Source organism: Haematobia irritans, chromosome 4 (genome assembly GCF_050003625.1).
Source record: "Haematobia irritans isolate KBUSLIRL chromosome 4, ASM5000362v1, whole genome shotgun sequence".
NCBI lineage: Eukaryota > Metazoa > Arthropoda > Insecta > Diptera > Muscidae > Haematobia > Haematobia irritans.
The window spans coordinates 123,731,011-123,748,621 of NC_134400.1; the positions used below are offsets into that span (position 1 = coordinate 123,731,011).

The 17,611-nt window shown below is 34.0% G+C and overlaps 1 protein-coding gene across 1 annotated transcript in view; it reads left to right on the forward strand.

The window, feature by feature from the left end:
- The first annotated feature begins 761 nt into the window (after positions 1-761).
- The window catches only part of Cpr73D (Cuticular protein 73D), a 185,350-nt gene continuing 168,500 nt past the window's right edge, over positions 762-17,611 (forward strand). Inside the window, exons 1-2 of the mRNA XM_075305224.1 lie at positions 762-1,083; positions 7,332-7,469. Coding sequence (XP_075161339.1) covers positions 965-1,083; positions 7,332-7,469 — 257 coding nt within the window. The 5' untranslated portion in view covers positions 762-964. The remainder of the gene's footprint in view (positions 1,084-7,331; positions 7,470-17,611) is intronic.

Here is a 17,611-nt window from a genome sequence, read left to right on the forward strand (position 1 = left end):
ATATAGCCAAACACTTATACATACACGTACACAAGTACGTACATCTGGCCCCTTTGCAAAATTTAAGAACAAAACAAAAGGAATCAATGGAGCACAGATATTTTCCCTATCGAAGGAGGAAACCCACAGCAATCCACATTAGAGTTCTATGTTAACCACATTAAGAACACAGTCTCTCACCACAAAATGCTCAATGTTATGGCTAAAATGGATGGATGGTAGCTATCTGAGCAAATAAAAACCAAAAAACGGTGCAACGCTTCGTTGCACCTTGTTAACATGGTAAGCCATCTTAAGCATAGCTCACAAAAAAACTCCAACTCCAGCTATTTGAAATACTACAGATATTAGCCGAGAACCGAATAGACTCAAATCCATGGAATTTTAAACAAAGAAGGCAACAACTTTGACTTTAAATGATCGCAGTTTTCAATGTTCACTTAAGTTGTGAATTTTTCTATTTGCCATCCATTTTTTGCTGGTGTTTGAAATTTTCCACACTCACTGGGCCTAGTAGTGGTGGGTGGTCAGGTGAAACAATACAGCACTCAACTTAAGTCCACAGCGACTTTTGTATCTCCCTTTACCCATGCAAAACCTCACAATGTTTCATGAGATGATGATACAGCATTGCCGCCAACAAGTGGCACGGCACCCAAGAAGAGCTTCATTTTCACGAAACGAATTTTCCCCTCAAATCGTTTGGGAAAATCTTATTTAAATACATGTAGCTTTTGTTAGAAAGCAGTCAGTCTATTCGTTGTTCTTAATCATTACGGTTCATCTTCTCCTCCTTACATTTCTAACATTGGAAAAGCCAATAAAAAAGGAAATACAATGAAAATTGTGATATATGAATTGAACAACAATGATATAAAAATCTAAGAATTAAAAAAAAAAAGAAATAAACAAAATACCTACAAACAAATTATATATCAAAATATAACGAAAATCGTTTTCGAAAATGTCCAAGAAGTTTTATTTTATATTAACGGGTGTTGTCATATTAAGTGATCTGTGTAATGTGGTTTTTTGTGACATTGAATATAATACCATAAATGAGGATGGCTCATTTCGATTTCGGTAATAATTTATTTTACAATTAAATTAATGTGTAGAATGTTTTAAAGATTAACAACACACGTATATAGAAAGCTTTATGAGTTTCATTGGTAAATTGGAAAGTAATAAAAGGCTTTAGTCCTTAAAATCTCAAATGGTTCAAATCGATTGGGAGCTATATGGAAATTGAGAATTGTAAACAATCTTACCCTAAAGATTATTTGATGTTTGATTCCAAGCCAAAGAAGCGATGAATAACGCCAATGAAACATTTAAAACGCAATTAACTTTTAACTATAGGATTTGCGTATTTGATACTGCATAGACTATATAACATTTTCTCTGCGAAACCCTGAAGTCGGTTTATTGAACAAAAAAAAAACATGAAACAAAAATTAAAAATTTTATTTATTCAAATTCTTTTTTTTTAATGAATTTTGTTCTTAATTTTGCATATTCGTTCATATTAGTTTGATATTTTTATATCCTCCACCATAGGATGGGGGTATATTAACTTTGTCATTCCGTTTGTAACACATTGAAATATTGCTCTAAGACCCCATAAAGTATATATTCTGGGTCGTGGTGAAATTCTGAGTCGATCTGAGCATGTCCGTCCGTCTGTTGAAATCACGCTAACCTCCAAACGAAATAAGCTATTGATTTGAAACTTGGCACAAATAGTTGTTATTGATGTAGGTCGGATGGTATTGCAAATGGGCCATATCGGTCCACTTTTACGTATAGCCCCCATATAAACGGACCCCCATATTTGGCGTGGGGATCCTCTCAGAGAAGCAAATTTCATCCGATCCGGCTGAAATTTGGTACATGGTGTTAGTATATGGTCTCTAAAAATTGGTCCACATCGGTCAATAAATATATATAGCCCCCATATAAACCGATCCCCAGATTTGGTTTGCAGAGCCTCTAAGAGAAGCAAATTTCATCCGATCCGACTGAAATTTGGTACATGGTGTCAGCATATGATCTCTAACAACCATGCAAAAAGTGGTCTACATAGGTCCATAATTATATATAGCCCCCATATAAACCGATCCCCAGATTTGGCTTGCGGAGCCTCTAAGAGAAGCAAATTTTATCCAATCGGGTTGAAATTTGGTACATGGTGTAAGTATATGGTCTCTAACAACTGTGCAAAAATTGGTCCACATTGGTCAATAATTATATATAGCTCCCATATAAACCGATCCCCCGATTTGGCTTGCGGAGTCTCTAAGAGAAGCAAGTTTCATTGGGCTGAAATTTGGTACATGGTGTTAGTATATGGTCTCTAATGACCATACAAAAATTGGTCCACATGGGGGCTATATAATTATATATAGCCCCCATATAAACCGATCACCAGATGTGACCTCCGGAGCCTCATGGAAGACCAAAATTCGTCTGATTCAGTTGAAATTTGGTACATGGTGTTAATATATGGCCTCAAACATCAATGCAAAAATTGGTTGAAATCGGTCCATAATTATATATAGTCCCCATATAAAGCGATCACCAGATATGACCTCCGGAGCCCCATGGAAGACCAAAATTCATCTGATTGAGTTGAAATTTGGTACGTGGTGTTAATATATGGCCTCAAACATCAATGCAAAAATTGGTCTACAACGGTCCATAATTATATATAGCCCCATATAAACCGATCCCCAGATTTGGCCTCCGGAGCCCCTTGGAAGAGCAAAATTCAACCGATACTGTTGAAATTTCGTACGTGATGTTAGTATATGGTATCCAACAACCATGCAGTAATTGGTTCATATCAGTCCATAATTATATATAGCCTCCATATAAACCGATACCCAGATTTGACCTCCGGTGCCTTTTGGAGAAGGAAAAATTCATCCGATCTGGTTTAAATTTGGTACGTGGTGGTAGTATATGATATTTAACAACCATGCCAAAAGTGGTCCATATCAGTCCATAATCATATATAGCCCCCATATAAACCGATCCCGAGATTTGGTTTTGGAGCCACTTGGACGAGCAAATTTCATCCGAGTCAGTTGAAATTTGGTACATTGTGCTAGTATATGGCCGTTAACAACAATGCCTAACTAGGTCCATATCGGTTATAGTTATATATAGCCCTCAGATAAATCGATCCGCAATCACACAAAAATTGGTCCATATCAAGTTCATAATTTTATATAGCCCCCATATAAGTGGCCCCCATATTTCAATTGTGGCTCTCTACGTACCGTGCAAAAGTCCATATCGATTCGTAATTATTTATAGACTTACCAACACATACCTTTTTTGTCTAATATATACCACGTATGGACTAACTCACAATTTAGAAAACGATATTAAGAAGTTTTAAGGTAACACAACCCATGTAATTCGATGGTGGATGACAGTCTTTCGTAGAAGTTACTACGCAATCCATGGTGGAGGGTACATAAGACTCCGCCTGGCCGAACTTACGGCCGTATATACTTGTTTTCACTGATAATAGCGAAATTCTATTCTCGGTGTACCGACTCCAGTTGATGCAAAACTAGAAGTATTCAGTGATATTGTAAGTACATATCGGTGCTATAGATTAGTGGTGTGTACTTGAGTAATAGTTTACTCACGCACACTCACGACGGAAAAATCTTACTCACGCCCGATATTGTTACGCACACTCACGAAAAGAAAATTTGTACTCACGCACGAAAATGTCGTGACTCTCGAAAAATACCGTGACTCACGTACAATTGTTTGAGTAATTTACCTTAGCGACGTGTCTGAAAACATCAATTCAGTGTTTTGGATGTGAATTAAAAAATTTTGTGATATTTTGACAAAATATAATTAATTTGTACCATTTTATCTCACTCTGTTATTAGCCTATTTGAAACAATAAAAGTTAAAATTACCCATTAAAAATATGAAAAAAGTGAGATATAAAAATTTTATTTAAAAGAATTTCCTGTGCACCCGTAGTTAAAATAAAGAACATCTTTGGGAGGAAATTTTTGGAAGTGCTTTTAAAGTTGTGCCTAGGATTTGAATCTGTGCCGTTTGACTTTTCCACTTCCATGGAAGTTATTTTTAGAAGGTTTTGCAAATTACGAGATCTTTTAGTTTTTTTGTTGATTTTTAATGGAAAAACATATTTCTACAAAAATATATGCTGAAAATAATAAAATAAAAACTATTTATAACATAAAATATATTTTTTTTTAGAATAAGGTTTGATAAAAAATTGCAGCTGATGAGATTTGAACCAGAGTTCTTTAGTTTTCCATTAATAATAATAAATAACATCTCAGGAAGTAGTTAGAATGTCATGTCGTGGTGCTATATTAGGTTAATATCACAAATATTTGAATAGACGTTTTGATGCATCCTTTTCAATGGTGTTTGTGGCTGAGTGTGCTAAAGCGTTCTATTGTGGTGCCAATAGACCCATGTTCAAACCCCAGTGGAAGCGAAGAAGTTTTTATACCCTCCACCATAGGATGGGGGTATATTAACTTTGTCATTCCGTTTGTAACACATCGAAATATTGCTCTAAGACCCCATAAAGTATATATATTCTGGGTCGTGGTGAAATTCTGAGTCGATATAAGCATGTCCGTCCGTCCGTCCGTCTGTCCGTCTGTCCGTCTGTCCGGCTGTCCGTCCGTCTGTGGAAATCACGCTAACTTCCGAACGAAGCAAGCTATCGACTTGAAACTTGGCACAAGTAGTTGTTATTGATGTAGGTCGGATGGTATTGAAAATGGGCCATATCGGACCACGTTTACGTATAGCCCCCATATAAACCGATCCCCAAATTTGGCTTGGGGAGCCTCCCGGAGCAGCAAATTTAATCCGATCCGGTTGAAATTTGGTACGTGGTCTAAGTATACGGTCTCTAACAACCATGCAAAAATTGGTCCATATCGGTCCATAATTATATATAGCGCCCATATAAACCGATCCCCAGATTTGACCTCCGGAGCCTCTTGGAGGGGCAAAATTCATCCGATCCGATTGAAATTTGGTACCTAATGTTAGTATAGGGTCTCTAACAACCATGCAAAAATTGGTACATATCGGTCCATAATTATATATAGCATCCATATAAACCGATCCCCAGATTTGACCTCCGGAGACTTTTGGAGGGGCAAAATTCATCCAATCCGGTTGAAATTTGGTACCTGATGTTAGTATACGGCCTCTAACAACCATGCAAAAATTGGTCCATATCGGTCCATAATTATATATAGCTCCCATATAAACCGATCCCCAGATTTGACCACCGGAGCCTCTTGGAGGAGCAAAATTCATCCGATCCGGTTGAAATTTAGTACGTGGTCTTAGTATACGGTTTTTAACAACCATGCAAAAATTGGTCCATATCGGTCCATAATTATATATAGCCCCCATATAAACCGATCCCCAGATTTGACCTCCGGAGCCTCTTGGAGGGGCAAAATTCATCCGATCTGGTTGAAATTTAGTACCTGATGTTAGTTTACGGCCTCTAACAACCATGCAAAAATTGGTCCATATCGGTCCATAATTATATATAGTTCCCATATAAACCGTCCCCAGATTTGACGTCCGGAACCTCTTGGAGGAGCAAAAGTCATCCGATACGGTTGAAATTTGGTACGTGTTGTCAATATATGGCCTCTAACAGCCATGTAAAAATTGGTCCATATCGGTCTTTAGTTATATATATCCGATGACTTATTACACAAAAATTGGTCCATATCGCCAAAAATAATCTACCAAAACTTTATTTCCATAGAAAATTTTGTCAAATTTTATTACTGTAGAAAGTTTTGTCAAAATTTCATTTCTATAGAAAGTTTTGTCAAAAGTTTATTTCTATACAAATGTTTGTCAAAATTTTATTTCCATAGAAAATTTTGTCAAAATTTTATTTCTATAGAAAATTTTGTAATCTACCAAAACTTTATTTCCATAGAAAATTTTGTCAAATTTTATTACTATAGAAAGTTTTGTTAAAATTTCATTTCTATAGAAAGTTTTGTCAAAAGTTTATTCTATAGAAATGTTTGTCAAAATTTTATTTCTATAGAAAATTTTGTAAAAAATTTATTTCTGTAGAAAATTTTGTCAACATTTTATTTCTATACTAAGTTTTGTCAAAATTTCATTTCTATACAAAATTTTGTCAACATTTTATTTCTATAGAAATTTTTGTCAAAATTGTATTGCTATAGAAAACTTTGTCAACATTTTACTTCCATAGAAAATTTTGTCAACATTTTATTTCTATAGAAAATTTTGTCAAGTTTTTATTTCTATAGAAAATTTTGTCAAATCTTTATTTCTATAGAAAATTTTGTCAAAATTTTATTTCTATAGAAAATTTTGTCAAGGTTTCATTTCTATAGAAAATTTTGTCAAACTAGATTATATACGTATTTAATCGGCCTTTTTTTTGTTTAATATATACCCCGTATGGGCTAACTTACAATTTAGAAGACAGTGTTAAAAAGTTTTACGATACCTTGCCATCGGCAAGTGTTATCGCAACCCAAGTAATTCGATTGTGGATGACAGCCTTTAGTAGAAGTTCCTACGCAATCCATGGTGGAGGGTACATAAGATTCGGCCTGGCCGAACTTACGGCCGTATATACTTGTTCAATTTGTAAAAATTAGAGAATAAGAAAATACAAGTGTAACAAAAAATATTGATAAAAATAAAAAGTGAAATTGGAGAAAAATTTTTTGTTTTTTAGTTTTTTAAATTTCAAAAATAAAATTCTTCCAAATGAACTTCCAAAGCACAGCTTCTAAACCAATGAGAAGTATCCAAAAATGGAGTACTTCCGCTCCAAGCTCATATAAAATTAATTGGAGATGATCCAAGTTTGCACTACTACCGGATCACAAATTGGGGATTCCAATGTACTGGGTTAGTTTAAATAAGTTTTTTACTTCAAACCTACAATAATTTCTACTTGAAGTCGAGTCTGAATTTGGAAATTTAAGTTGCCGTTAACACGTTTTTAAAGAAATTTGATAGCACATGTAGGAAATAGCTGAAAAATCGAATAAATTAAAATTTATTTCCTTCTTCAATTCTGCGCGTCTTTGACTCGGAATCAATACCAACATCATTAGTGTAAAAACAAAATTTTTGGAACCGGGCATGCATATTTTCAGTGTTTATAGTTGAATTATGTACATAATGCTCGACCGAGTTCTGCACTTGCCCTTTTTGGTTTACAATTATTTTCTAATACATTTCATAAATTTTATACTTATTTTATTTTGATTTACTTTTTATCGCAGGCATTCAAACGATGACGTTGGAAGCTATTATCACAGTGCCAGTGGTACTCCAGACAACTTGGTTCAAGGTCGTTATGGTTCGCGTAATCCAGCAACTGGACAGGTGGAAGAAACTGTATACACAGCGGGACCCCGTGGGTGAGTGCTAAAATGTTCATATGTTGGAATAACACCTATGACTATGGACTGTTCAGAGTACGCATTAAGATTTCTTAGGAAATTGTAACGATTTTTGGGCCTTATGCATGGAGCGAGAAAACAAAAGCACAAATAACAAGAATTATCAAAAAACACACAAAAGGCAACAAGTCATGTTGCTAGATTGAAAATCACTGATTGCAAGTCAAAAAAGAAAAAAGAAAAAAAAACACACACACACACAAAAGATAAAATATGCAAGCGATGTGCCTTGCAATTTTTTCTAAAGAGGCACTTTGGGCTATATGAGTTAAAGACATGACGTTCAAACATTATTTGACTTCAGTATCCATTTGTAGGCGTTTACTGAAGCGTAAATGCAACAATTCTAACACTTTATCATGATGCTACTGTTTTTAATTGCCATTTGTTTTACATTTGTTTTTTCAAATTTTTAATGTATGTTTCGATACTACATTTAAAATTTCTTATCTTAATTCTGCTCCTTCGCTGAAAAATAGCCGTGTTTAAGATGATGTTATTTTTCTTATTTTTATTGGAAAAATCGATTTTGTTTAATTTTCTAATTTTTTAGAAATTTTACGAACCCAAATGCAATTTTCCTTATGTCTCCAATATTTATTGACTATGTTTAATGTAAACTAAAGAGGAACAAAATTTCTATACGGTTAAAATTGTAAGAATTTGGAACTATTTGCTTCATAAAACAGTTTACTAATTTTCGGAATGTAATACAAAAATTTAGCTTGGCCTTGTTTAAACAATATTAAGCTATTGATATATTAATCGACTTAGTATTACTTTTTATACCCTCCACCATAAGTATTGTACATTAACTTTGTCATTCGGTTTTTTAACACATCGAAATGTTGCTCTAAGACGCCATAAAGTATATTTATTGTGGGTCGTGGTAAAATTCTGAGGCGATCTAGGCATATCCGTTCGTCCTTCCTGTTGAAATCACGCTAACTTCCGAACGAAACAAGCTATGGACTTGAAACTTGGCACAAGTAGTTGTTTTTGATGTGGGTTGGATGGTATTGCAAATGGGCCATATCGGTCCACTTTTACGTATAGCCCCCATATAAACGGACCTCCAGAATTGCCTTGCGGAGCCTCTAAGATAAGCATATTTCATCCGATCTGGCTGAAATTTGGTACGTGGTGTAAGTTTACTAATTTTCGGAATGTAATACAAAAATTTAGCTTGGCCTTGTTTAAACAATATTAAGCTATTGATATATTAATCGACTTAGTATTACTTTTTATACCCTCCACCATAAGTATTGTACATTAACTTTGTCATTCGGTTTTTTAACACATCGAAATGTTGCTCTAAGACGCCATAAAGTATATTTATTGTGGGTCGTGGTAAAATTCTGAGGCGATCTAGGCATATCCGTTCGTCCTTCCTGTTGAAATCACGCTAACTTCCGAACGAAACAAGCTATGGACTTGAAACTTGGCACAAGTAGTTGTTTTTGATGTGGGTTGGATGGTATTGCAAATGGGCCATATCGGTCCACTTTTACGTATAGCCCCCATATAAACGGACCTCCAGAATTGCCTTGCGGAGCCTCTAAGATAAGCATATTTCATCCGATCTGGCTGAAATTTGGTACGTGGTGTAAGTATACACCCATAGAAAAAATCATGAACGGCGTGGTCATTTCAAAACGATCCGTTCATGAAAGTGAATCAACACACATGTGTTGTCAAACTGAGAACTGGCGGGGTCAATCCGACAACGTAAAAATGACACCATGCGTTGTCAGAACAACAACCAGCGTTCATGATCTGAAATCGTAATGGTTACGAATTTATAAACAAAATAAAAACGATTTCCGCTACCGTGACTCGAACCTGTGTTGTCTGCACCATACCATTTAACAGTCGCCTTAGCACATTGCACCACCGGCGGAGTTGTCATTACAACGTCTAGCGATTATTTTAAGTCTTTTCATGGTCAAAGAAAAAAGAATGCCGTTAATGTCGTGAACGCCCGTGGACGAAATCGTGAACATTCCGTTTTGATTTTTTGTGAACGTTTCCGTTTCATTTTGTCACCCTCCGTTCACGATTGTAGAACGCAATTTTTTCTATTAGTGTATAGTCTTTAACAATCATGTAAAAATTGGTCCATATCGGTCCATAATTATATATAGCCCCTATATAACCCGATCCCCAGATTTGACCTCCGGAGTCTCTTAGAGGAGCAAAATTCATCCCATCCGGCTGAAATTTGATACATGGTGTTAGAATATGGTCTCTAACACCATGCAAAAATTGGTAAATATCGATCCATAATTATATATAGCCCCCATATAAAACGATCCCCAGATTTGGCTTGCGGAGCCTCTAAGAAAAGCAAATTTCATCCGATCCGGCTGAAATTTGATACATGGTGTTAGAATATGGTCTCTAACAACCATGCAAAAATTGGTCCACATCGGTCCTTAATTATATATAGCCCCCAAATAAACCGATCCCCAGATTTAACCTCCGGAGCCTATTGGAGGAGCAAAACTCATCCGATCCGGTTAAAATTTGGAATGTGATTTTAGTATATGGTCTCTAACAACCGAGCAAAAATTGGTCCACATCGATCCATAATTATATATAGCCCCCATATAACCCGATCCCCAGATTTGACCTCCGGAGTCTCTTAGAGGAGCAAAATTCATCCCATCCGGCTGAAATTTGATACATGGTGTTAGAATATGGTCTCTAACACCATGCAAAAATTGGTAAATATCGATCCATAATTATATATAGCCCTCATATAAAACGATCCCCAGATTTGGCTTGCGGAGCCTCTAAGAAAAGGAAATTTCATCTAATCCGGCTGAAATTTGATACATGGTGGTAGAATATGGTCTCTAACAACCATGCAAAAATTGGTCCACATCGGTCCTTAATTATATATAGCCCCAAATAAACCGATCCCCAGATTTAACCTCCGGAGCCTATTGCAGGAGCAAAACGCATCCGATCCGGTTAAAATTTGGAATGTGATTTTAGTATATGGTCTCTAACAACCAAGCAAAAATTGGTCCACATCGATCCATAATTATATATAGTCCGGAGCCTCTTGGAGTAGTAAATTTCATCCGAGCCGGTTGAAATTTGGTACGTGGTCTAAGTATTCAGTCTTTAAAAAACATGCAATAATTCGTCCATATCGGTCCAATTATATATAGCCTCCGGTTGAATTTTTTACATTGTACTAGTATATGGTCGCTAACAACCATGCCAAAATTGGTCCATATCGGTCTATAGTTATATATAGCCCCCAGATAAACCTATCCCCAATCAAACAAAAATTGGTCCATATTGGTTCGTAATTGTATATAGCCCCCTTATAAAGCGACCCCAATATTTCAATTCGGCTCTCTAATTACCGCTCAAAACTTCATATTCGTTGGTAATTATTTATACACTTCCCTATATACCATACACCGGGTCAAGAACTGAATTACATACGTATTTAATTTGTTTTTTTTTGGTCTAATATATACCACGTATGGACTAACTTACAATGTAGAGGACGATGTTAAGAAGTTTTAAGATGGCAAGGTCATCGGCAAGTATTACCACAACCCAAGTAATTCAATTGTGGATGACAGTCTTTAGTAGAACTTTCTACGCAATCCAAGTACATAAGATTCGGCCTGGCCGAACTTAAGGCCATATATACACGGACGAAAAAGACTGTTTTTCATATGTTTGGGTTAAAAACTATATATTTGTAACTCAAATTTTTTAACACAATATTTTTAAGTGCAAGCATATAATGTTCATAAACTAGCATAACATGTTTGGGACATATATATTAATATGTTAGAACATATTATGTTTGGGACATAAACTGTTTGTAAATATAATATGCATAGATGCAAACGTATATTAATTTGGAAATATCCTATAAACATATATGTGTTTAGAAAGAGAGACCTAGAGAGTATGCTGCAAGTAAAATAATGGAAGTAACCAATTGGCGCCTTACAAATATATCCACACAAAGAAAATTTCATTAAATTTTTTTCTACCAGTGTATGCCCTAAGGTGAAACATAATATGTTTGAACAATACAAACAATATTTTGTTTGGAGCAATCCTGAAAATATATATGCTTGAAGCAAAATGTGTTTGGGGTATATATTATAGAAGCGATTTTTTTAGGGTGTACTTGTTTGAGTTGATCTACCGGTCTGTCTGCCCATATATTTATAGTTATTTAGGTACACTGAATAAAATTAAACTGTTTTATAGGAAAAATGAACTGCTTCGTGTGAAAATTGAACTAAATTGTATTCCACTTTCACAATGAAAATTTAACTTTCTTGTATGCTATTTAACTACCATTTACAAAATTCCTTCTCATAAGGGAAACATATTAACTAAAAGCAAAGAAAAAATCATTGGCACTCTATCAACTAGTTCAAAAAAATTGTTTTTTGAATAAAGCTGTAGAAAATCCCATCCAGTATCTACACTGAAAAAAATGTTGATATAATATGAAAGATTATGTAAAATACAATTAGGCCAACAATTCACACTAGTTAACGACTAGTTAACTTTCGTGTCTTAATTAAATTTAAGACAGGAATGTTTGAAATTTGCTTTCCTCCGTTAAAGGCATGTGTCTTTGAAATAAGGCAATTTTTATTTTAAGTAAAAAAATTTGAAATGTACTGCGATTGAATATTTTGAGTAAAGATAAAAAACGTTAATTGTAGGCTAAAACGTATTTTTGTGATTCTGCATCTTTGATTTAATTTAGTTTTAAATTTAGAAAACATTTTTACCTTGAAGTATCAGATACAACTATAATTTTATAGAGCCTAAATTTGAAGCTAGATAGCTCCCTGGAAAATGTGTTGATTTGTAAGAAGCCTCATCTTTGAGATTTGATTCGGTTTAATTAAACATTGCGAACGAAAAATTCGTATTCTCAAATTTATGGAAACTCAAGATAATGTAGGACCTTCGACCAAAAAGTTTAGGAGTTGCCACTGATTAATATGTCGTGCCGAATTTAAAGCGGATCAAAGGATGTGTCTCCAGAGACTATAAAAGCCAATCTGGGCAGCGTTAGATTCAATCAGGATTATGGACATCAAGAATATATAAATCTAATGGGGCTTCTCTCCACTGTTTCGATGCGTTATAAACAAATTCTGTACACTTCTATTGGAGGGTATCAAATACTATTCTCTGAGAGATCGTATTTTTTAATGTTGCCTTTCAATAGCATGACGTTAGCTGGTTATTTAACTAATTATTAAACACTCTTAACTGTTTGTTCCAATATCAACTGTATTAACTTGTTCAAAAGCGGTTGATTATCGGGACTGGTGTATAAATAAGACAACTTTTATCTGTGGTATTCATCCGCATGCCTAATTAGCATTGGACGTAATTTGAACAGGAGTGAGAAAGATATATACTTGGAGATGTGGAATTTCCGGAAGTGTTTTTATGAAACTAGTAATCTGTAGTATAAAAAGGTTTCTATGAATATTCTCCGAGAAAGGGTTTGTGATTCAGCGACGAAATATACCGAGCAAGTCAATAGACTGCTTCAATCAAGAAGATAATTGATACAATTAATATGTTATTAAGACGATTTAAATTGCAAAGTTAAGTCCATCTACTTGGGTATCATTGAAATTCACTTTCTTGTTTGTACTAATGATTAATGTTGAACAACTGGCTAGACTTTTGGAAGCCAAACAGGATTCACAAAAATGTTATATAAGCAACATTTTTCCAATTAAAATTTTAATTGAATTTTGAATTTTGGAGAATATTCAGTGAAGAATTTACCTGACTCAACTAAGTTTTTAATTAAAACAAAAATCAATCACAAAAAACTAACATTTTAAAATAATGTTGTAATTGGATCCACTTTGAAGATTAATCATTTCTTTGATTGAAGAAATTTCAATTAAAAAACAAGTATATACGGCCGTAAGTTCGGCCAGGCCGAATCTTATGTACCCTCCACCATGGATTGCGTAGGAACTTCTACTAAAGGCTGTCATCCACAATCGAATTACTTGGGTTGCGATAACACTTGCCGCTGGCAAGGTATCGTAAAACTTTTTAACACTGTCTTCTAAATTGTAAGTTAGCCCATACGGGGTATATATTAAACAAAAAAAGGCCGATTAAATACGTATATAATCTAGTTTGACAAAATTTTCTATAGAAATAAAATTTTGACAAAATTTTCTATAGAAATGAAACCTTGACAAAATTTTCTATAGAAATAAAATTTTGACAAAATTTTCTATAGAAATAAAAATTTGACAAAATTTTCTATAGCAATAAAAACTTGACAAAATTTTCTATAGAAATAAAATGTTGACAAAATTTTCTATGGAAGTAAAATGTTGACAAAATTTTCTATAGCAATACAATTTTGACAAAAATTTCTATAGAAATAAACTTTTGACAAAACTTTCTATAGAAATGAAATTTTGACAAAACTTTCTATAGTAATAAAATTTGACAAAATTTTCTATGGAAATAAAGTTTTGGTAGATTATTTTTGGCGATATGGACCAATTTTTGTGTAATAAATCATCGGCTATATATAACTAAAGACCGATATGGACCAATTTTTACATGGCTATTAGAGGCCATATATTGACAAAATGTACCAAATTTCAACCGTATCGGATGACTTTTGCTCCTCCAAGAGGTTCCGGACGTCAAATCTGGGGACGGTTTATATGGGAACTATATATAATTATGGACCGATATGGACCAGTTTTTGCATGGTTGTTAAAGACCATATACTAACACCATGTACCAAATTTCAACTGGATCGGATGAATTTTGCTCTTCCAAGAGGCTCCGGAGGTCAAATCTGGGGATCGGTTTATATGGGGGCTATATATAATTATGGACCGATATGGACCAATTTTTGCATGGTTATTAGAGGCCGTAAACTATCATCAGGTACCAAATTTCAACCGGATCGGATGAATTTTGCCCCTCCAAGAGGCTCCGGAGGTCAAATCTGGGGATCGGTTTATATGGGGGCTATATATAATTATGGACCGATATGGACCAATTTGTGCATGGTTGTTAAAAACCGTATATTAAGACCACGTACTAAATTTCAACCGGATCGGATGAATTTTGCTCCTCCAAGAGGCTCCGGTGGTCAAATCTGGGGATCGGTTTATATGGGAGCTATATATAAATATGGACCGATATGGACCGATATGGACCAATTTTTGCATGGTTGTTAGAGGCCGTATACTAACATCAGGTACCAAATTTCAACCGGATCGGATGAATTTTGCCCCTCCACAAGTCTCCGGAGGTCAAATCTGGGGATCGGTTTATATGGGGGCTATATATAATTGTGGACCGCTATGGACCAATTTTTGCATGATTGTTAGAGACCATATACTAACATCAGGTACCAAATTTCAATCGGATCGGATGAATTTTGCCCCTCCAAGAGGCTCCGGAGGTCAAATCTGGGGATCGGTTTATATGTGGGCTTTATATAATTATGGACCGATATGGACCAATTTTTGCGTGGTTGTTAGAGACCGTATACTAGATCGACTCAGAATTTCACCACGACCCAGAATATATATACTTTATGGGGTCTTAGAGCAATATTTCGATGTGTTACAAACGGAATGACAAAGTTAATATACCCCCATCCTATGGTGGAGGGTAAAAAAAAAAGAAATAAAAAATAAAATTTTATTTTTTTAGAAATAAAATGTTAACAAAATTTTCTATATATTCAATATAAAACAATTCGAAAGAAATTGAAAAAAAAAATCCCCAGATTTGACCACCGGAGCCTCTTGGAGGATCCGGTCCGGTTGAAATTTAGTACGTGGTCTTAATATACGGTTTTTAACAACCATGCACAAATTGGTCCATATCGGTCCATAATTATATATAGCCCCCATATAAACCGATCCCCAGATTTGACCTCCGGAGCCTCTTGGAGGGGCAAAATTCATCCGATCCGGTTGAAATTTGGTACCTGATGATAGTTTACGGCCTCTAATAACCATGCAAAAATTGGTCCATATCGGTCCATAATTATATATAGCCCCCATATAAACCGATCCCCAGATTTGACCTCCGGAGCCTCTTGGAAGAGCAAAATTCATCCGATCCAGTTGAAATTTGGTACATGGTGTTAGTATATGGTCTTTAACAACCATGCAAAAACTGGTCCATATCGGTCCATAATTATATATAGTTCCCATATAAACCGTCCCCAGATTTGACGTCCGGAACCTCTTGGAGGAGCAAAAGTCATCCGATACGGTTGAAATTTGGTACATTTTGTCAATATATGGCCTCTAATAGCCATGTAAAAATTGGTCCATATCGGTCTTTAGTTATATATAGCCGATGACTTATTACACAAAAATTGGTCCATATCGCCAAAAATAATCTACCAAAACTTTATTTCCATAGAAAATTTTGTCAAATTTTATTACTATAGAAAGTTTTGTCAAAATTTCATTTCTATAGAAAGTTTTGTCAAAAGTTTATTTCTATAGAAATGTTTGTCAAAATTTTATTTCTATAGAAAATTTTGTAAAAAATTTATTTCTGTAGAAAATTTTGTCAACATTTTATTTCTATACAAAATTTTGTCAAAATTTTATTTCTATACAAAATTTTGTCAACATTTTATTCCTATAGAAATTTTTGTCAAAATTGTATTGCTATAGAAAATTTTGTCAACATTTTACTTCCATAGAAAATTTTGTCAACATTTTATTTCTATAGAAAATTTTGTCAAGTTTTTATTGCTATAGAAAATTTTGTCAAATTTTTATTTCTATAGAAAATTTTGTCAAAATTTTATTTCTATAGAAAATTTTGTCAAGGTTTCATTTCTATAGAAAATTTTGTCAAAATTTTATTTCTATAGAAAATTTTGTCAAACTAGATTATATACGTATTTAATCGGCCTTTTTTTGTTTAATATATACCCCGTATGGGCTAACTTACAATTTAGAAGACAGTGTTAAAAAGTTTTACGATACCTTGCCAGCGGCAAGTGTTATCGCAACCCAAGTAATTCGATTGTGGATGACAGCCTTTAGTAGAAGTTCCTACGCAATCCATGGTGGAGGGTACATAAGATTCGGCCTGGCCGAACTTACGGCCGTATATACTTGTTTAAATTTTATTTCTATAGAAAATTTTGACAAAATTTTATTTCTATAGAAAATTTGGTCAAAATGTTATTTCTATAGAAAATTTCGTCAAAATTTTATTTCTATAGAAAATTTCGTTAAAATTTTATTTCTATAGAAAATTTCGTCAAAATTTTATTTCTATAGAAAATTTCGTCAAAATTTTATTTCTATAGGAAATTTTGACAAAAATTTTATTTCTATAGAAAATTTTGTCAAAATTTTATTTCTATAGAAAATGTTGTCAAAATTTTATTTCTGTAGAAAATGTTGTCAAAATTGTATTTCTATAGAAAATTGTACCTCCTTATTTGAGAGTCAATCAATAAGAGTTTTATGATCAAATTTTGGAAAATCGTTGCCCGATTATATACGTAAATACTAAAGATCTTTATTGTTATATTTAAATAAAAATTATAAAAATGTTTGTTTTTTTTTTTATTTTTTTACAAAACTGAATTTATTATGCTTTTGTTGTTGAAATGCATAGTTATGTATGTTATGTTAATTTTCTGTTCTTTATATGAAATAAATACTTTTGTTTTTAACCAAAAATTTAGTTTGGTTTTAATATTATTTACATTGCAGATTTTTTGACGATTTTTAAAATAGAAATAACGATTATGACGATTTCTTCGGAAAAAAGTGACGATTTTTCTTGAAATTTTATTGGCAGCCCTGGTTTGTATTACTCATGTAAAAATTGTATGTGATTGTTGTAGTCTGTTGAATCATCTATGAACTGATCAATCAATGGGCGATTTCGGAAAAGGTTAGCGAATGGCGTCCTCATGTATTTCAGGAAAATTTAGCAAATCAGGTGTATGTGCCCTTCATGTCATATTGCATATACTCCATGTCCCGGCTTGCATACAAAGGATTATGGGTTCAATGCCAGATTGGGTCAAAGTAGCAAAACAT